This window comes from Chiroxiphia lanceolata, chromosome 13 (genome assembly GCF_009829145.1).
Source record: "Chiroxiphia lanceolata isolate bChiLan1 chromosome 13, bChiLan1.pri, whole genome shotgun sequence".
In the NCBI taxonomy this organism is placed as follows: Eukaryota; Metazoa; Chordata; class Aves; order Passeriformes; family Pipridae; genus Chiroxiphia; species Chiroxiphia lanceolata.
In genome coordinates this window covers 1,940,060-1,961,208 of record NC_045649.1, presented here as the reverse complement: position 1 = coordinate 1,961,208, position 21,149 = coordinate 1,940,060, and the positions used below count along the sequence as shown (strand labels likewise).

General features: G+C 43.8%; 1 protein-coding gene across 7 annotated transcripts in view; it reads right to left on the bottom strand.

Moving 5' to 3' along the window:
* Nucleotides 1-1,193: 1,193 nt before the first annotated feature.
* CNOT1 (CCR4-NOT transcription complex subunit 1) overlaps nt 1,194-21,149 on the bottom strand; it is a 55,116-nt gene continuing 35,160 nt past the window's right edge. For 5 of the 7 annotated variants that reach the window (XM_032700774.1, XM_032700779.1, XM_032700775.1 and 2 more), the window contains exons 26-49: nt 20,915-21,031; nt 20,381-20,491; nt 19,722-19,799; nt 19,227-19,404; nt 18,585-18,715; nt 17,767-18,063; nt 16,422-16,562; nt 16,219-16,323; nt 15,533-15,652; nt 14,518-14,709; nt 12,860-13,002; nt 12,162-12,270; nt 11,901-12,070; nt 10,589-10,820; nt 8,288-8,536; nt 7,502-7,665; nt 7,107-7,224; nt 6,531-6,632; nt 6,096-6,269; nt 4,623-4,772; nt 3,664-3,844; nt 2,682-2,814; nt 2,429-2,563; nt 1,194-2,298 (exon numbers count right to left, since the gene is read on the bottom strand). In XM_032700774.1, the coding sequence (XP_032556665.1) occupies nt 2,220-2,298; nt 2,429-2,563; nt 2,682-2,814; nt 3,664-3,844; nt 4,623-4,772; nt 6,096-6,269; nt 6,531-6,632; nt 7,107-7,224; nt 7,502-7,665; nt 8,288-8,536; nt 10,589-10,820; nt 11,901-12,070; nt 12,162-12,270; nt 12,860-13,002; nt 14,518-14,709; nt 15,533-15,652; nt 16,219-16,323; nt 16,422-16,562; nt 17,767-18,063; nt 18,585-18,715; nt 19,227-19,404; nt 19,722-19,799; nt 20,381-20,491; nt 20,915-21,031 (3,609 nt within the window). In that variant the 3' untranslated portion in view covers nt 1,194-2,219. The remainder of the gene's footprint in view (nt 2,299-2,428; nt 2,564-2,681; nt 2,815-3,663; nt 3,845-4,622; nt 4,773-6,095; nt 6,270-6,530; nt 6,633-7,106; nt 7,225-7,501; nt 7,666-8,287; nt 8,537-10,588; nt 10,821-11,900; nt 12,071-12,161; nt 12,271-12,859; nt 13,003-14,517; nt 14,710-15,532; nt 15,653-16,218; nt 16,324-16,421; nt 16,563-17,766; nt 18,064-18,584; nt 18,716-19,226; nt 19,405-19,721; nt 19,800-20,380; nt 20,492-20,914; nt 21,032-21,149) is intronic. The other 2 variants (XM_032700780.1, XM_032700781.1) reach the window with 1 other exon arrangement.

The following is a 21,149-nucleotide window of genomic DNA, read 5'->3' as shown; positions in this document are numbered from 1 at the left end:
ACCCTGTGCAGAATAAACAATGTCTCCTTTCTAAACCTGACTCTTTGTCCGTGTTCAGAGAGTTCCTAAAATTCAGCAACACAGGGAGGATGTGAATGCAGTAGCCTCCATCCTACCAGCCCAACTTGTGTTACTGGGATCTTGGCTGAGTCTTGTCCACCTCCCAGTCTCTGCAACACCAGCCTTGCACAGCAGCATTAGTACAGAACCAGGGACACATCTGAGCCACCAGGACAAGGCAATAAGCTCTGCAGATGGTTTTGCTACAGTCAAATGGAAGGAAAAAATCCCATGGCATCTGGACCAGATAAAGAAAAACTGGTTGCTGGTAATTCTCTGTATCCTAACCCCACAGGAGGAGGACCAAGCTGAAGTTGCAACAGCACAACTAAAAAATTCCAACTTCAAAAGGCTCAGTTTCAGCACAACTGGTGAGCTGCTATAGAAACACCAGGGAATTGTAGGACCTGCCCACAGTCTAGTCCTTGACACACATGTGACTGAAAAAGATTGCCCAGAACAGAAATAGGTAGAGGATTCCCTGTGAGCTGCTGTCCACTGGCACAGTTGGCTCAGTGGCCCCTTGGAGCTGGGTTTTGCTCCACGCAGGAAATGCAGAGCCTGATACAGAACCCCTTAAACGTGATTAGAAAGTCCTGACCTCCTCTCTGCCCACACCACAGCAGCCAACTAGGTTTAACAAACTAGTAATGTTATGAAAAAAGAAAGCAGTGGAGCCCTATTTCCCAGCATCTGCCAGGCTGTAAGGCACAGGCTAAGGGATTCTGCAGCATTAGCAACACTGGAGCTGCCTACCCTTCCCACAGCCAAGCCCAGCCTTGGAGAACCACAGCAGGGTGGAAGGCACTAGAAATGAAGCTGATGTGCTCTCTACACTCTGTACCCCTCCACTGCAGTCTTCTGCCTGAGACAAACTGCTCATGAAGCTGCAACTAAGACATTTCTATTTCCACATAACTCTCCTTTCTCTGGCACTTCAAAGCAAGGCCCTGTCTAGACATTCCATCTCCCCACTGACCTCACACTAGAGAAACAAACCCAGTTGCTTTCAAGAGGCAGTGCCCAAAACACACTGGAAAACTGCAGTGCAGGTTTTGGATGGGTAGAACAGACTCTGAAAGACACCAACTAGCCAGGATGGAACTGGAGAGAATAAGGAGAGTGGCACGTGCTGCATGTCATGACTTTTAATGTGTAACTACAGTATGCATACATACAAGAGTGGGAGAACTAAAGCCCAAGAACTAGAAAGGCTACAAAATACAACACATGGACCAATACTTTACAAAACATTGAAAATCCTTACAAAATGGGCTGTATTGGTCCTTTGGGTTTTTATTTTTATTCTTTTTCCTTTTTTTTTTTTTCTAATTTTTTTTTTACAAACTTAAACTTGTATGTGTGGTCACAGGGTAGGGATGGGAAAAGGTCTAGATTGAACCCCTCATCTTTCAAAATTTACAACTGTCAAAAAAAAAAAAAAGAACAAAAATAAAGAAGCTATAGGCCTGGTCTCTGGTTTATTTACTGAAAACAGCTGACCCTCACCTGAAGGGCCTGTTTTTTATCCAACAGGAAGGAGGCATTCTCTGACTGCCACTCCACTTGCTGTCTATCAGCATCTGATGAGGGTGAGGGGAAAGCAACACTGAACCTTAACCCCTCCCTCACCCCTCCCATACTCCATATAATTCCCATATTCCAAACACATCCACCTTTTTTTTTAACAACTTAGTGATTGAAAGGTCCCCCATCCACATAAAGAAAAATAAGTTACTTATTATAACTGGCTTTTCAATATTCTTTGGGAGTCTGGGAATGTCAGGACAAGGAGGTCTGCCCCAGACAAGTGCTTGGCATCAGCAGCTGCCCCTTTATTACAAGCTGGACAGGCACCAGTTGCCCACCTGCCTTTTACACAATTTGCACAAACCCAAAAGTCCAGACAAAATGTTTCTGTTCCTTGTATTTACACTAGTTTAAAATGATATTCACAGCATCTTCTGAATTTTGGCCAAAAGTCAAAAAATTTGTCTCAAACTTTGGAACATGCCCACATAAGACTTTCACCCAGGGTCTGTCGTGTTCTACCCAATCGAGGGGGCTGGGAAGGTCAGGAGGAGCCTTACAGAGTCTTCAGTCAGTCGATGGGACAGGACCTCCAGGCTGGCACACTTAGAATGCAGGATGCAGCTCGTCTAACTGGCACCAGTCCCTTCCATGACTTGCTGGGCCTGCTTCTGCCCCATGCAGCACTGTGCAACCGACTGGAACAACCTGCACATGGAAGCAAAGCAGTGGTAGTGGCAGCAAATGGTCCTTCCTGCTGTGACAGCACCAAAAACTCAAGGTGCAACTGCTTCAGCTCTACCCATTTTAATGACTCTGTGGTTAAAGTCATACTCACTTCTCAATTTCTGGAGCGCAGTGAACAAACTCATGGTTCCAGAACTTAAACGCTGGGTTTTTTATCAGCTCAATGAAAGTAATAAGGAGACCCCAGGGATGAGGCCTATTTACAATCAGTCGTTCCAAGAGAACCCTGAAATCCAAAAGTAAAAACAGTTGGAGCTCAAAGACCCGGACTGGGAAGAAGACCCAAAAGAAGGAAGAAAAGCAAAAAGCGGATATGTTGGCATGTGCAACACCTCCCCTCTCACCTGGTGATCTGCTCCTGGATAGCCTCAGTGTTGGCCTCTGCAAACAGGTAGAGCATGGTGCAGCTGAAGTAGTGGGTGTGGCTGTTGGGGTATCGCAGCTGGTTGGCAATGGCGTTCAGGAAGAGGTACCGGCCTGCGGGAGAGGAACGGTGAGGACACACAGCTCCCCTCACACACAGCCAAAAAGGAATAAAAGAAGCCACTAACAGTGCTTGAGATCACATTTCTGAGCCTGTCTCATGGAGGTACAAGGAACAAAGCTAACTGAAGATATGTAAAAACTGTATCAGCTCAGGCTGATGGGACAGTAATACAGTAAGAACTCAATTCTTCTTCATTAAATGCATTTCCAAGTCCCCTGAATGCTTTGAACTTTTGGTTATAACATTGCTCCTGTATTCAGTTTACTATTCTAACATAGCATTCCTTACTGTGAATTCACTAGCAGCTACATGAAATCATAGAATCACTGAGGCTGGAACAGACCTTTAAGATCAAGCCCCACTGTCAACCCAGCACTCCCAGTGTAACCCCTAAACCACATCACCCAGGGCCAGATCAGACACCTCTTAACACCTTGTGGGATGCTGACTCCATGACCTCCCTTGGGCAACCTATTCCAATGCCTGACTGCCTTAACAGTGAGAATACTTTTCCTAATATCTAATCTGAACCTCCCCTGTCTCAGCTAAGGGCTGTTTCCTCTTGTCCTCACACTGCAGGCACAGTAGAAGAGACTGATCCCCATCTCATTAAAACCCCCTCTCAGGCAGAGGGGTGATGAGGCCCCCCCAAGCCTCCTCTCTGAGACTAAACAAAACCAGGTGTCTCAGCTGCTCCTCTCAAGACATGATTTCTGGACCTTTCATGAGCCTTGCTGCCCTTTGCTGGGGACACTCCAGCACCTCAATGTCCTTTTTAAAGCGAGGGGCCCACTTGCTGTAAATGTGACATGGTATGAACTGCAGTGCTTCCAGCTCACCTTCAGTGTCCAGGTCTACTGCCAAATTCTGGAAGATGTCCATGTGAGCTGAGTGGGTGATGGTGCTCATGGAGGGTGTGCTGCCTTTGTTATGGATGTGTGCAATAGCTTGAGTACCTACGTAGAGCACCAGTGCATTAATCAGCTGGATGTTGTAGCGGTTGCCGGGTTCATTTGATACCTAACAACAAAGACAGGAAAACCATGAACAATCTATATTCCTTCAGCACTTGAAGGTACAGCATGTACAACAGCAGCATCCAAGTCTCTTCTTGATTATATGGACACCCACAAATTCAACTTGGCATCTACCCTTTTCTAATACAGCATGGATTATGAAGCATGTATTACAGCTTATTATAATACTATATTTGAATATATATATATCTTCAGAAGCATCAGCAAAGTGTTAACAGACCCAGCAGACTTTTTTTTTTTACTCCATACCTAAAAGAAAAAAATCAGGTAAGGCAATGTGAATACAGCAGCAGTGCCAGAGGCCCAAACATCCCTCCTCTCACCAAGTGAATGTTTCTTTCTAAGCAATTCTCTGAGGAAGTCCAACTTCAGACCTGAAGTCTGCTACAAGCCAAGCCATGTGATGTCTGAAATGTGGTTTTAGCCACAACCTTGCACTGGGTTTTAGCTAATTTGACCTTTTTTTACCCCTACAGCATTAGCATGCAGATAAATTTATTTCTATATCAATTAATCTACTTGGAGTCAAAATTTAGTCAGATTCCAAAAGCCTTCAATACATTTGAACATCCTACTAAGGAGTAGTAGAAGAATTATTCAGAGATGTGTGCATTTTCAGAGGCTTTTCTGCTGCCTGGAACACATGTTGACCAACACATCAACAAAATTCCTGCGGTGGTGGGTGACTGAGCCAGTGAGATCATTTGTCCCGTGCTATTTAAACTGAACACTCTCAGAAACCTCAAACCCCACAAACTTACTTGTAGGTTGCTGCGCAAGTCGGACAAAAAGGTGACGGGAGAACGGGTTTTGAGATAGGAATCCAAATCTTTCTTGAACTGAGGTGGCATCACTCCAGTGAAATTTGTGAGTATTCGTGGAGCAATATTAATCTCACTTAGCATGTCCACCTGTTGAGAGAAACCCCAGTCAGGTGAGCCACAAACAATCTCTAAAGGAACAAATTGCAAAAGCAGATCTGTAAATGACATTACATTAACTACTGGGGTTGATCACTTTTCCTTCCAGCAATGAAAGCAAAACAGCAGACTTCAGAAGAAACTTGATCTCTAGCATGCAAACTTATTACATGATGTCTGGAGGAACTGAGAGGATAAAAAAAATTCCAGGGTGAAGGCCATAGGGAAATTCAGTCACAGCCTTTGTGGTCTCCCTATCTACACTGAGGACAGTCTGGCAGTTTAAAAAAGTACAAACATCCACACAAGTCAAGAAGAGGCTTCTTCAGTGATAACTTACTGAGTGCTGCAGCTTTGCTCCCATCACCCTGCACAGCTCAGGCAGGGAAGAACAACAGGACAATGCTTTAGCAGCATGAGGAAGTTTGCTTCTAATCAGTCTAGGATTAGTTGACTGGCATGTACCCAAAAATTTAATGAGGTAACATTAACACTTCTCAAAGTCTCTCCCCATTATGCAAGAGGCTTGCTTCAGAACAGTGCTTTATCTTATTATTTTCAAGATAAAATGGCTCCAAATGTTTCTCATCCAAAAGCATTTACAGTCTCACAGTGCTTGGACACCATCTCTGACACAATGAGTTCCCAGGACTCCAGTCTCCAGCATCCCGTGGAGCACAAACTACACTGCCCAGCATGAGCTGAACAAAACAGAGACAAGAACTACTGGCTGAACTGTCAAACAGCAAAGCCACAAAGGCTGCTCAAGCAGCCTGCTTTTCAGTGACATGATAAAGATGCCCTTGCTCCAACCCCATGTGCCAGTCAGATCTAGGGGTGCCATCAAGTCAGTCTCCCTTGGGAGAAAGACAAGCCCTCTGGTTCTCCGTGCAAGCACGAGGTTCTCGGTGCAGTTCTCACCTAACACAAGTCTGTCCTTTCAGGCTGAACCTGCACAGCCCTTGCAAGCAAGCCAAGTATCTACTGGTGCCAACAAAGCCACACAGAGGCAAGATTTATGCCTCCAACTGCAGCAAACTTCATACAGGACAAGGGTTGCTTCCTACTCTGCATGGAACATGTCATACAGGGACCATTAAAATATAATTGAAGCCTACCTGCTTTAAAAACTGTTTTTCTGCCAGATGCCGTTTCACTTAAGTTTTAAATTACTTTTTAACTTTTGAATGGTTGCATTAATTCTAGTATCAATATCAAGTATTTAAACTGTTCCCAAAATTTCACAGTCTCTGCCAAAAAAACTGAATAAAGAATACTTGGAGCAATTATCAAATTCCTGAAAGTAAGTTCTACCTTTAGATTGGGGGTGAAGGGGTCTGGAAGCCTCATGTTCCGTGGGAAGGCACTCAGGATCAGATTCCTTAGCTGAATACAGTTAGGTGGGATCACATCACAGAACCCATAGTGGTAGTCACAAAGAAATTCTGGGAAATCATGCAACAAGACCAGCAACACACGCAGAGTGCCCTGTGAAATAAAATACAATATATGAGGTGTGTAACTGCTGAAGAAACTGCACAAAAACTTGCAGAGACATCATTCTATGTCATGTGGTTAACATTGCCAGGAGGAAATTAATCTGGGAAGGCTGCCTGCTTCTGTCCCACACCGATTTGCATTCAACTCTAACACAGAAGGTAACAGCAAATAATATTTTGCTACCAGAACATCTCTACTTTCAGACAACTTTGGTTGGAAGTAGCATCTATTGGATGACACTTTTTTTACCTTGTAAAGGATTTGCATAGGTTTGGTGAGTTCCACATTTCTAAGGAAAGGAGCCAAGTACTTGAACAGATCAATCAGTAACTGGGCATACATAGGCCAACCCTGTCAAGAAAAAAAACAGCAGGTGGGAAACATGCAACGAAGAGCAGTTACCTTAACTTCAAAACTATAACCAGATGGATCTTTATATAAACCTGGATGGAAGAGCTTAGCTACTGCCAGCTCTAGTACTGAGTGCAGCACAGCTCATTTCAAGGGCTTCAGCTGCACATCACTGAGCTGTGGGTGTTTCCAGAACACTCAGCATGCCATACTGAGCTGACACTATTTAGCCCAGAAGGCTACAGTTCTTTTGAACATTAAAAAAGGCATGTTCATTAAATTTAATTCACCCTGTGCTCCATAGTTATTGACACACAGACTCTCCTCCATGCAGTTAGGTTACTGTGAATATGGAAGACAACAAAAACAGAACAGCCATGCTACTAGTGCACTTCAAGAGATGTGAAACAGCACCACACCAGATAAGCATCTGTGTGAGCTTTTTAATTCAGAAGAGATAAACTGCAGCCACACCTTCTGCTGTGGTGTATGTGCCAGCATTCTTGCAATAAATATCCGATGGGAGATCAGTTCCAGCCAGGCATAAACAAAACCTGGAGCTTTTGTAGGCCTCAGGATGTGAAATGTGTTACTGAAAGAAAAGTTAGAGCAGGTTAGAAGTGCACAGCAATAAGACTGCTTTTCATAACATTGAGGGAAAAACATACACAGCCCTAAAAGCAAAGGCATTTGAGCATCTTGGGTTTTACCAGTCATTTTCCTTAAATCAAGCAAGTGGACAGTCCACGGGAGAAACAGTTACTCCAAAGGTGATTAAGCCACCACAAAAGAACAGTCACAGCCTTTACATGAAAAACCTTGGTCCTACCAAGAAAGGATGAGCACTGTGGCCAATCCCAAATACATACCAGAAAGCTGTGAGTGTCTGGAAGTTGATGGTCTCCAGCACATGCTCGGGAGCATTTAATTCCAACAGCAACATGATGAAAATGCGATGGTAAGGAAGTTGCTGAAACTCACTCTGCCGAACATCGTGGTCTTGCAGAAGAACTCCCACCACAATACCAAGAACCTAAAGAGATCAAGACATTTCAGTGGTGGCAGCAAGAATTACTATGCCAGTTGATCTATAGATAATACTTTAACCATCAGAAGATTATAACGAGAACCAAAAATCCTAGTTATTGGAAGTGCTGCATAAATGAACATGACAATTTGCTTCAGCAACTCCCAACCACTATTCTTTGCTCTCCCTGTCCCTTGGATCACAATGACTGACTGACAGTTTTGGAAGGTCTTAACTACTTGAGACCATCCAGCCCTAAACCAAGGAGCATAAGAGCATAGGAAAGGCCCTCACAACATCAAGGCAAACACTCAGGAATCACCAACCTAAACTACACTTCAAATGCCTCAAAACAACAGCAGCTGGCTTTTTCATTTCAAGGCACAAGGGTGTGCTTGGAAGTGCCTGAATCAAGAGTTTCAGGCTGGTTTGAGATAAAATCTTTGTGAACAAGAAAGCCACTCAGCATCTTGATGCTTCACTCAGAAGTTTATCATTTCAGTGACCAACCCAGAGTCCTCATCTGACACTCCAGCAGCAGCCTGCACTAAGGTCGACATCTTTAATCAGCAAAGGCACAGCCAACAGCACATGTTAAAATGCAGTGAGCACAAGAAGGGTCCCCAACCTTGTTCAGGAGGTTGATCTTTGTGACTGTGTTGGTTGCCTCCCCAGAGTGCTTCACCAGCAGTGCAATAAGTCGCACAAAGGCATCCAGGTTGTGGTAGCACTTGGCTCGAATCATGGTGGGGTTGGCTGCAGGATTGTGCTGCTGCTCTGCCAGAGCACGGTAGCTGATCTCAACACACATTTCGGTGCAAAGGCGGAAAAAACGGGTGATCAGGTCATCTGTTTTCAGGATCCCTTGCTGGTGCATCTGTGCAGGGAAGGAAAAAACCTCAGCACTGTAACCACAGAAAATTCATTTTACAGTTTACTTAGAACAACAAACTTTTTTACAAAGTGCTCCCCTTGCCTGCCACCATTAATTTTTACCCTACTCTCCAGAGAGATAATTATTTGCAAGGTAATTTGAGGGTGGCAAGACAATTTTAGCAAACATATTTACTGCCAAATGGAATCTTTTGGATCTCAAATATTTTAAACCATCAGCATGTCTGAGGAGCCCCTTTCATCAGTGTCAGTTCTGCCACCACCACCCAACCTTGCATGAAGGACAGCACGAGGCAGCAGCAGCAGCTCAGTCTGTCGGGCCTTAAGGAGCCCAAACAGGGAGTACAAGCTCTGGGAAGGGCAGATTCCAGCTCCTACCTCAGGAACCATCACTACTTAGCAAAGTGAATTTTCCTTACATGTACATTACATGAAGAAAAACTGGGTGGGCTTTTTTTGCTTTGTACTGGGGGGCTGCTTTAATAATATATATATAAGAAACCCCAGAGACCTCCTTTTATGTGTTATCCACAGTATTAAAACCACCAAAAGAAAACAAATTACACTGCAGGAAACTTCTGGGGTTTTGAATAAAGCATCCTATTTCTAAACTCCTACTGCACAGACATAAAGCTATAAAAACAGCATAACTGATAACTTGGAGATCATGTGGAAGACTTCTAGTATTTCTAGAGAAACATTTTTTTCCTAATTAAAAAAAGGAGTTTATGTATCTGCCTTCAAAGTTCTACACTTCTTCTTGTCTTGAAGACTACTGGAAAGAAAGCAACACTTAAGCAGCCAAAATTAAGTTCAGGATTTAAGTTCAGGATAGACCCTTATTTAATGCAGTTATTAAAAAAAATCCCTTTTAGGACCCATTGTTAAAGCCTGTAAGGAAACAATTATAAATAAACACTGCACTTCAATATATTTAAATTACTATTTCAAAACTGATCAAATATTTATAAAAGGTAAGCAGTGAAGTGTACAAAAAAGTGCATTGAGTATTACGAGTACACTACACTGAAATGTGTTTTTAGAAGCATGATTTAAGGTAAAAGAAAGAGTGAGGTCACATGAATAAGTGAAAATATTTCTTTAAAAAGTGGGTTTAGCACAACATCTATTAAAAACATTCAAAAATGCTACACAGTAGAAGTCAGACCAACAGGAACCTGTCTACAAGCCAGTACACAAGGACACTAAAGTCCCATGAAAAAAACCACTGCATCAGTTGTGATCTTTATCCACACTTTGTAGGCTGAACTTCTTTTCACTCATCGCTGCAAATTCTGCAGCATTTCTGTGGCGGTGACACAGACATTTAAAATGAACACAATGGACAGACCAAACCAGAGGCTTCCTTGCAGCTGCAGCCAAGGAGCTGTCTGCAAGGAACACAGTTTTAGGAGGATGATTGCAGATATACAGGGAGTTTGTTACCACACCTGCTGGGCTACTGAGGGCATCTCCCTTCTCAATCACACCTGGAAGGCAGATCTGTGCTGTTCATCACACCTGTTAAGGTGCCCCAGAGTGACAGGTTGGAGGTTGTTTAAATTTTAGGCAGCACTTCAGCTAATGATGTTTCAAGTTCTTCCTCACTAATGATTCAAGTTTGAAGAGGGATTCCCTTGTCCACATGATCTGAAACAATTTACCTGAATCTCTATTACCAGTTTCCTTCTGCAGGCTGTCAGAGCTTTTACTGTTACCCACAAGGAGTAACACTAGTGAAGGTTCATTACTATTCCCAACAGCTATCTCAGCTGCAGTTCTTTTCCCACCAAACTTATCTCAGAGCTCATGGTCTGAACTGACAGCTTGTTCCCACAGTATCTGAAGAACATGATTTGGTGGAGGACAGGGGTTTCTGCAGAACCCTGCCATCAAAACCAGCCAAAATTTTGACAGTCAAAACCTGGAAGTTTCAAAAGGATGCCTAACACAGGTTATAACACTGTTTTAAAATGGAGGGCATCACACCCTACTTATGTTGAATAAAAAGCACCTTTCTTTCCAAAAGCTCTACCTGTCCAACAAACGCAGAGAATGCTTTGGTACTGTCACGGCCTGCTGCAGCTGAATGGTAGAGGTTCACCCACTCCCTCAGCAGGTACTCTGCCTTCTCCCTCAGGCCTGGTGGGTCATCATACTCAGAAGCTTGGGAAATTCCTGAATGCATCATGAAATTAGGACCTCCATGAGCACGGTCAATCATTGCTTCATAGTTTGATCGGACCACTTCCATCAGCTGGGGTAACCTAATGCAACAGACAGCAAGAGCTGGGTTAGAATTCCTCCTCCCCCAGAAGGTGAAGGAACTGGAAGCTCAGTCAAATAGAGCTGAAAGAAAGCAAATTATTTCTTAAACTAAATCTTTGTATCTTTCAGTCCTCACTGGAATAGCAGAAATAAGTCATGAAAGCAGATACATTTATGATGAAAGAAGGAACACTGAAATCACACAAGCTTTGAAGTTCCACTCCAATTTGTACAGCAGAGTGCTGCAACAAAGCCCCCCAGGGACTAGAGACAGCTTCACTTCTGCAGACTTCAGGAGCCCTAAATGTTCCCAGATAGTGAGATGCCAGTGCTGAACAGCCTGACTGGGGCACCGAATTTGGCTGCAGTGAAAGTCAACCCATACAGTGAAGACAGTCTATCCACACCAACTGGATGAATGGACTTTTGTTTTGGGACCTCCCACTGGCAGTTGTGTTGACAGTGGCAGCCACTGCCACCAACCAGCTGCTGGATGCTCTCATAAGCAATCCAGAGTTCTCCAAGCTCCAATCCATGCTGTTCTCAAACTCAGCAACAATTGCTTCCACCTTAGGAGCCTACAAGTCCCAGAGGTATTTCCAGGTGCTGTGGCAACATTTGCTGCCCAGTTACTTGCTGCTGGATACACAAGCCACGTGAGAGTGGTGGAGGATTGCTTTGTAGGCTCTAAACAGAAAGGACTGTCCAATCTTATTAATTGCTTATGATTAACAAATTAACATATTAACATAATATGTATCATTGAAACAGAAAAGAATATTGCCTGAATTGAGATAAAAGCAGGAATTCAAACAAGTTTCTTACAGTATTCTGGAGCACAGTGCATAGAAAGATTTTCCTGCTTGAGCGTTCAGCTTCACATGTTGCTGCAGTTGCCTCTATTTTGACTAAGATGAGCACGTTTACATTAGAGTGACAGTTTAAATTAACATAGGACTGCAGCTCTAGAGGAAGTTTAAAGCTGTATGATTGAATGATATGAGACATTGCCTATATAACATTCAAATCATAAATGAGCAGAGAAAAAAGTAACAGATTGCACAGTATTACAGTCTCACCCTTCTGGGGCATTTCCTCTGGAATGAGCATTAATTCTCATGAGTGTCTCAATGGTGTGAAACAGGTCTGCTTCTGTTACGTGGGCAACGCTTCTCTCATCCACCAACAGGATCTTCACCAACTGCATGGCAAATGCCACGGCCATGTAGTTCAGGCCATTCTCCATGGACTGTCAACACAAAAAAGGCAATTAAAGCCCAGCCACAAATCTCACAGTGGGCTGACCGCATCTCCTCTCCAAAAGAGCAGGTTCCCTTTACCTGAGCCAAGTGAAGGTCGTACTGCTGCATGTTAACAAGGTGATTGCGGATCAGCAGCTCCACAGCTTCCACGTTGTACTTGTACTCATCTCTGCATTCGATCAGGCACCTGAAGAAAGGGACTTCTTTTACAAAATGTGCCTCAACACCACAGCTTAAGTGAAGCAAGTCAGATTCAACACTTCAGAAACTGTGCCCTTCACTGTGAGTCACTACTCAGCTCCAAAAGAAGCCTCTTCCAGAGCATTCTCTAAGGTAATGTTTGAGTTCACAACAGTCAGACTCAAGCACTTGTTGCCCTGCACAACTGGCCACAAAAGCCCTTCAAGAGCTTCGGTTTATTCAGCATAAGAAGCCTCTCTTCCAAGGACAAAGTGGCACATCTGCCTAGCTGAAGCACTAGTGCTTCTGCTACAGGTATATGCCATGCCACACACTTTGTGACAGCAAAATGAGGAGAATAAAAAAATCCCAGAGCATCTCTAATGCTTAACTTCATTATAGATTCCTATCATGTTCTGGGGTCAAACAGCATTATCAGAAGATGTAGTTAATTTTGACAAAAAAATAGCCAGTGATTTTTGCCTGTCTAAACTGCAGCAATGCAAAACATTAACAGGCAAGTGATTCAGAGTAACAAGGGAACTCCCAGAAGATGACCAAAGCTCCACCAGTGTCCCTGCTGCCCCACAGCTGACCTGGTGATCTGTTTGTTACACCACGGGGATCCGTAGGCGCGGCCGTCCTGCAGAGCCTTCAGCACGAGCAGGTGACACTCCCGGTAGCGGAGCAGGAGGTCGGCGTCAGCCCCGCTGGTGGCATCCAGCAAGCCCTCTACAGCCTAGAACACATGCAACCTGTTAGCAGAGGAAAAAACAAGTCCTCTTCCAAATCTTCTGCATGTTACGTCAGCAAGAGTTATCACCAGAAGACTCGGCAGACATGAAAAAAAAAAATAATTTAGTAATTGTGTTTGCCCCCTTGGTAAGACCATGTGGGATTTGACCGGTTACTATGGCATCTACGAGTTCACTGTACACAGCTGTGCTACCACAAACAAACCTACAGGTCTCTCTATGCCCCACTAGTTTTGTATGTGCACCAAATAATATGACAGAGTGCATTAGTTGGTGCTGCAGCTTCTCTAAGTCCGTGCTTCCTCAGCAGTTCAGCACATGGCTTATGGAAAACTACATGACAAAAGACTTCCAGAGCCTGCTATAACTAAGTGAGCAGGTTCCTCAGAGAAAGAGCTGCAGCACTCAAGAGATGCCTCTGTGTTAGTCTACAGCAAATAGAAGACGAGACCCACAAGGGCAGCAGAATTTATTTGGTCCAGTCCTAGTCAGGACTGGATCCTTTAATAGGTACAACCACTATCAGAGAAGAACAGAGTCTCTCTCTAGCTTTCAGTGACTCTTGTTTTGGCACTGTTCTTGGATCCTCAGGCAGACAGCTCAGTATTCTTCCACTGTTCTCAAATGGATTTTTCTCCACGTCTGTCACTTGCTCTGCACTGCTACACAGGCACTGGTGCCAGCTCAGCTCAGCTCACTGTGACACTCCCCACTGGTACAGCCTCACAAATTCTGGCTGGGATGGAGTTAATTTGCTTCACAGCAGCCCATATGGTGCTGTGCTTTGGATTTGTGCTGAAAAGAGTATTGACAACACACCAGAGTTTTGCCAATTGCTGAACAGTGCTTACACAGCATCAAGGCTTTTTCCTTCCCACTCCTGCCTCTCCCACCAGTGGGTAGGCTGGGGATGGGCAAGAGGCTGGGAAGCAACACAGCCAGGACAGCTGATCCAATCTGAATAAAGGGATATTCTACAGTACATGACATCATGCTCAGCAATAAAAGCTTAGGGACAGGAGGATGAAGAAGAAGGGCATTCATGGTTCTGATGTTTGCCTTCCCAAGCAAATGTCACATGTGCTGAAGCCCTGCTTTCCGAGAAGTAGCTGGACATCTGCCTGCTGATGGGAAGTAGTGATTTTTACTTTTGTTTTGTTTGCACAAACAGCTTTTGGTTTCCCTACTGAACTGTCATAATATGAATGAACACATCATCTTGTCTTCCCTCTGTTTAATCCCTGTCCTGCAGAAGAGAAGAATGAGCAAGCAGCTTCTTTCCACAGCAGCCTGGACACTGTGTGTACAGTCCACCAAGTGAACATCATGGCTCCCTTCCAAATTTATGTATCGAATTTCCAAAGACAGCAGCTCAGTACTGTTCACCAAACAAGTTCCACAGCATACATGAAGAAACAGTCACCAGCAAGACAATTCACGAGCCAGATGAGTAATAAACTCTAGACAAGTTGTTACAGAGAAGAATTGTCAGCACTCACCTTCTGCAGCAGCCCGAGTGCAGCAATAGCATCGCGGGAGTTCCGAGCCACCACCACGGCCTCCAAGAGGCTCCGCAACGCTTGGACTTGAGGATTCATGGCCAGGGTGTGTGGAATGGACTGCAGGTGCTGCTCCAGTTCTGTCATACATTTGTCATAGATTTGTGCTACATCATCTGTAGCCCAAGCTTGCTGTTTAAGAGAAAGTGGGAATGAGTGATTTTTGCAAGGATTGTATTTGTCACACTCAAATACTGACTGGCTCTTCTGCTTCAGGAATTATAGCACCCAGAATTTACATCTCTACAGTACTGTGGTTTGTTATGCTGGCATTTTAAACACACAAATATGAGCAAGTAAAGCAGTGCAACCAATTCTGGCAGTCAGAATCACAGAATGGTTTGGGTTGGAAGGGACTTTAAAGGCTATGTAGTTCCAATCTCATTGCCATGGGCAGGGACACCTTTCACTTATTCCAGGCTGCTCCAAGCCCCACCCAAGCTGGCCTTGAACATTTCCAGGGATGGGCAACCACAGCTTCTCTGGGCAACCTGTTCCAGTGCCTCACCACTCTCACAAGGAATTTCTTCTTAATATCTAATTTAAACCTGCCCCCTGTTACTTTGAAGCCATTCCCCCTTGTCCTGTCACTAAGGCCTTCAGTCCCTAAGACCAACAATGCATATAAAAACCTGCTCAAAATTCATGCTTGCCATCCATGACCTTCCTACAAAAGTAACCTGAAATTTGAATAAAATGTTTCACTACTACTAGAACTACATGTAGTAATCATAACTTGCAGAACTTATCCCAATTTGGGTTACAAACCCCTCACACTGGATGGAAGTTTTATGTTGCCATTACTCTGTCATTAGAACTAGTACATCTTTCAACCACTGTTCTCAAACAATACAAACACCTGATTCTTATGAGTCCTTCTGGCAAAAGACAAGTTCTCCAACAGTCTCCAAAAGGGCTACAGTACTGTCAAGCTGATTAGTTCAGAAACCTCTACCTTCATAGGCTGAGCCAAGAATCCTGTAGGCTGAGTTAAGTCATTGGTAGGCAAGAAGCCAGGGACATTGCGTGCAAACTCTTCATAAACAGCCAGCTGTTTGGGGTCCACACCTCCAACCTTTGCAAAGAAAAGAACAGGCATTTACCTCATTGACAAGCACTGGGGCAGTTAAAAATGAAGGCAGTTTGTGTAACAGGCAGCTGCTCAGTCACATTCTTGAATACAGTGGCCTAGACAGCAAGAAGTAGGGTTCAGCTGCGCTGCACTGAGGTCCTGTCTCTTCTGTGACACCTAATAGGAGGATTTTCCTCTAAAACTGAAAGTCATGCTCAAGAAACAGAAATAACTGAATACTGAGAAATGCTGTGCTGAAAGCACATGCTACATCCTTTAAAGGAAGAAAATATAAAGGAGGCAAGACAACAAAACAGACAAGACATCCTTCAGTGAGAGGAACAGCACAGAACAAGAGACAGGACTTATGTCTTCAAGGAATTAAGGAAAATTATATGAATTATAACAATATAGTTATGTCTTTCCATACTAATCAAGATAACAGCAGCTGCACTGTTAGGCAAGACTACAATATACAGGATTTCTCAGCTGAAGTTGTGCCATCCAATTTCTCTTATCAGGAAGGGGAGAAGAGCAGCATCAGGACAGAGTTGAGTTCATGTCCTCACCTTTAACCTGATCTGTTCTGGCATCCTCTCAGCCTGGTAAGTTAACACAACAGGATCACAGTACCGACGGCCCTCTTGTCTGGCATGTTTTCTGAGCTCAAATTCCTGGGAAAAATACAAACACAGCACTGGATTTTAGACACCGAGTCTGGATGTAAATGAGCACACATAATACTTTTAAAAGATAGCAGTCTCATACTTACAGTTGCGAGCCTCTTGTCCATCTCAGGGCCTGCCTTTTCCACAGCTGTCTTCTGGATAAAGCAGCAGGCAAGCTCACAGTTATCCTGGGCTAACTGGGCAGCTGCCTGCTCCATCATGTCCCTCTGCTGTGGGGAGGCTGCCTATTGAAAACCACAATAATCAGTGAAGGCTGTAGGTTTTTCCCTGCATATTACTACCCCTCAAATCTGCACCACTGTCTGTACAGAACACCAGCAATAAAGAGGAATGCTCTTAGGCTCACGCTCCCTTCCCATGGAATATACAACAATAAATTTAATTTCGCATAGCTTTGAATAAAACATGTAGGCAAGACGACAGTAAAGACTTTCAACAAGGAACAGAACAGCAGGAGTTCTCCATCTTCTCCACCTCCCTATCTCCAGGGCACAGAAATAAAGCCCTGCTTCAGACGGACGCATGCACAGCGATGCTAATGCAGGGAAAGCCTCACATCACAGCACAAGGTTTACCCCTCCCCAGGTTGTAATCAGAAGATATAAAGGCACAGCACTAACAGTGCAAAACAGCATCCTAAGCCTTTTTCAGTGGGTTCCCTTTCTGATACAGATTTTCTTCTTTCCTTCTCAGAGTCTGCTCTCAGAGAACCCAGAACAGATGGAGTTATTTTTTAAGGTGCAAAGCAGCAACTGCCATTAGAAATGGAATACATCTATAAAGGCAACCTGTCCCATCCAGCTGGACTTCCCTGTCTGTTAAGATCTACCCTTTCAGTTCTCTTTCATTAATTCCTACTACACTACTTCCGTTAACCCACTTCATACAATGAGCCAGGCATGAATTTTAAGGTGTCTTGTACAACCCTTCTTCTGCAACACAATGCTTTCTATAATTAACCCTTTAAGAAAACTTCCTTGGATTACCACTGGTTTTGTATTAATGTCATATGTCTTCAGGGATAAAAAATCCTGACTACTAAGTTACACTTTGACATTTTGCAAACACAGCAATACAAAGCACTGTCTTCCTCAAAACTTGAATTCCTTCTGCTTATGCACGTTCTTCTGTGACTACATTTGAGAGAACACTGGGGCAAAATAAAAAGCTAGTCAGGAAGTTTGTGTGCAACGCAGTAAGATCCACCTTAGCAGTTTAAGTGTGTTCTGACATGAGCTGTAATCTCAGCATGCTTTTGTCACTATAACTCCACAAGAGTCACGAGGCTTTTATCCAGTGAATTAATCTCCACGCTAGTTAAGCCATGTAATTAACCAGCAAGTCCTCAGCGTGGAGAACTGACTTGCTAATGCTGGATGCCTGCAGCCCCGTAAGCTGGAAATAACCTTCAGACGACGGGACTCTTACCCTGAGTGCAGTGGCAAAGCTGTTTTTCAGGTTGGTGGCTATGCTCATGAGCAGCGGCTCCCTGCAGGTGATCATGGCCATGCCGGCCGTCAGGTTCCGCATCATGTGGTGGGCGGCCACGCGCATCCGCGACTCCTCCGAGTCCAGCGCAAAGTCCTTCCTGACGATCTGCTCGCAGGTGGTCATGGCGATCTTGATGGATCGATCCACCACGGGGTGCACCAGGTCCTGCACCGCCCGCTCGATGGCCTGCCGCACGCACTGCTTCAGCTGCGGGTGCGCCTGGAACAGCGGGATCTGCGCGGGGAGCGGCAAAGGTCAGGGAATGAAGTGCCTCGGAATCCCACCTGCCCGAGACACTCACAGGTTCTGAACGACTCCTAAGTGCACTGTCCCAGCTTGGGTAGATCTCCCTTGCTCCACGTGCAGCTATTACAATATTTGATAAATCCGAACAAATGATCGTTTTCCTTACCAGGATGAAGCTGAGCACAATGCAAAGACTGACTGAAGAGATGAGCCACTGACTGGTCAAAAGGAGCACAGCAGCAACTATCCCAACTGACACATTGCCAGAAATGAAGTGGATACTAATGTCACAGTTAAAGACCACTTGACCATCTCAGGTTGCTAATGCAACTACTAATCACCTCTAAAGTTCTCCATTGGATTACTCATTAGCGCTCAAGCTCCCCATAACTTTTGAAAAGTGACTGCAATAACTTCAGTTTACAAAATGTTGCTCCCACCAGCTGAGATCTGTGGAAAATCTGGTGGTAAAAATTCTTTTAGCAAACCAAATCAGCTCTAAAACTTACGGTAGGATTTAAGGTAATATGTGGAGCCAAGCCTCCTAAAGAATACACGTTGATGTCATGGTAACTGTACTGGGGCTGTGGAGGGACCGTGGCTGTACAAGTGGTGCTGGTAGCTGGAGTTGTAGAAGCAGCTGGAGAACAGAAATGGGTTTGCATTGAGCCATTAGTGGAAAATAAATGCTTGTAAATACAAGTATATATATTTAAAACAGAAAATGACCCATGACAGAAAATGACATTAATACAAAGTTTTGCAGTTTCATCATGAAACCTCCGAAACTCACAACTTTTCACTCCGCATTTTCCCAAGGATTAGTTCCAAAGTAGCTTCAGCATATTCTAACAGAGCTGTCTGTTACAACAGCTTAGCCCCTGATGTTGTGTCAACAGATCATCCTGCCTCACTCCCTTCTAAGGAGTAGCTACACACCCCACGTGCAGAATTAGCCCTCATGACAGCTTCCACTCCCTTCCCATCTCCAAACTCTCTACACCTACTTCTATTACAAAACTATCCAAGTGCTTCCAAGCATTCAAGGATGTTACAATAGCATATGCAGCTTCATACTTTTCTTCATAATAGCAAAACCTGTCTTATTTGAACTTCAACAGTGTGATTATGGATTTCATAGATGTACTTACTAGTTGTTGTGATGGGTGGTAGCTCTTCTGGCTGCTTCACATCCTTCTTTGGAGCAGATAGCTGCTCATCCAGGTTTTTCAGACGATCCTTATCTTTCAGGAGACTTCCAGGTTTCAGCTCATTGATGTCTAGTACAAGATTCTTGCAGAGCACCTCGATCTCAAACTTCAGATTCAACTGCAAAACAGTTCTAGTTTAGGATGTGTCACAAGAAAGATGCACAAAACATCTACCAGGCCTCTTGACTTCCAGGCTGCCCATTCTAACCCACACCTTTCAGAGACCAACAGTGACTGAGGATCAGACCAATATCTTGCACTCTGACCTCACAGGAGAAGAGCTGCATCCAAGTTCTACCAAATAAAGCAATGCCCAAGCAATCTCCCCGTGCCAAAGCAGCGAGAAACGCTGCGTGGTCCTTCACAACATCCCTCTTGACTGGTATGTCAAGAAAACCTCACTCAGTAGGTACAGAAAAAACCCCAGAAGTTTACTTTTAGATCATGTTCTTGGTGTAGTTCAGCTAAAACATTCATAATGGCCATTGTCCATGGGTTTGGAGGCCTGAAAACCTACAAGAGAAAGAACAGTATTACATAAACTTCTTGAATCATCTGGATGGCTTATGACTGGAAGTTTTGGAACACAAGCATACAGCCATGGAAACCTTTGTACAGCTGCAATTAGGGTAGAATTTAGTATTCTGGTAATAATTAATCCAGTAACTTAAGTTCAACTGGAAGTACATTAGGAAGTTAAGTGTAAAACTGGAAACACAATGACCTGGTCCTTCTGAGAGATCAGTTCTATGCCAAGTAGAACTGACAAGTTGACCAGGGTCAAAGTGCGTGGAATAAAAAAAAAAATAATCAAAAAATAAATGTATTCTAGAACCTCTTCAATGGTATCCTTCCATTTCTCAATAGAGCTCTGCTGAGAGATACCACAGCACAGTTCAGCTAACACCAACTACTCATACGGCAAAAATACATGGTACTTTCCCTCAAAACAGAACACCTCCACTTTAAGCCCTTGCATCCCTTTTCTTTCTCTCCATGGCATTCAATCAGTTTTCACTTTGTGACAAAAGCTGATTACTTTCTGCAATATTTTGCCACTTGAGCAATAACTCTGTCAGCACAAAGACACTTACCACACTCCTGACACTGGATTCTAAGACTTTGGCAACAAATGGCACTACATAAAGCAATTCCTGCTGTCCCTTCACATATGCTTCCAGCAGTAGTGATTTCACATCCAAATCCTGAAAAAAATCATCAGTGATTATGGAATTGGGAAGGAGGGTGGAGAAAACAGCAAACACACTGCAAAGTTCCACTTACAAACTACTTCCTTTTCAGATAGAGGCAAGGTTGGGTCAAGACACAGCCCTTGAATTTTACAGACTGTTAAGCAGCAATTCCTTTTAGAACAAAGATTTACATATCTACATTTTTACATGGGATTAACGAGTTCTCGCCAAAACAAATATAGCTACTAACTTTACTGACATAAAAAAAAAATAATTAGAAGTCTTAAATGACCAACTCTGGAATCATACTTTGTACTTGGCACAAAAAAGAGGCACCAGAAAGGTGATAACATATCCCAAATAGCTTATGCTACTGCGTAACAGCATATCAATCAAAGCATACAGCCAAAGCAATCTGTAAAGACAGAAGCTCACCGTGTGCAAGATGGGCTTATTTTTAGCCATGGTAATCATTCCCAGCCAGTGACCAAGGTTCTTTAACAAGGAGCGGTCTGAGAAGTTGGCTGCAGCTTTGTCTGATGTCAACAGCACCTAATGAAAACAAACAAAAAAAAGCAGCTTGAGCAACGGACCGGAAGATTATCAGGCTCTGAACCAAACCCAACAGCTGATCTGACTGAAGGCAAAGTTTTAGAATATCAGGTTCTGA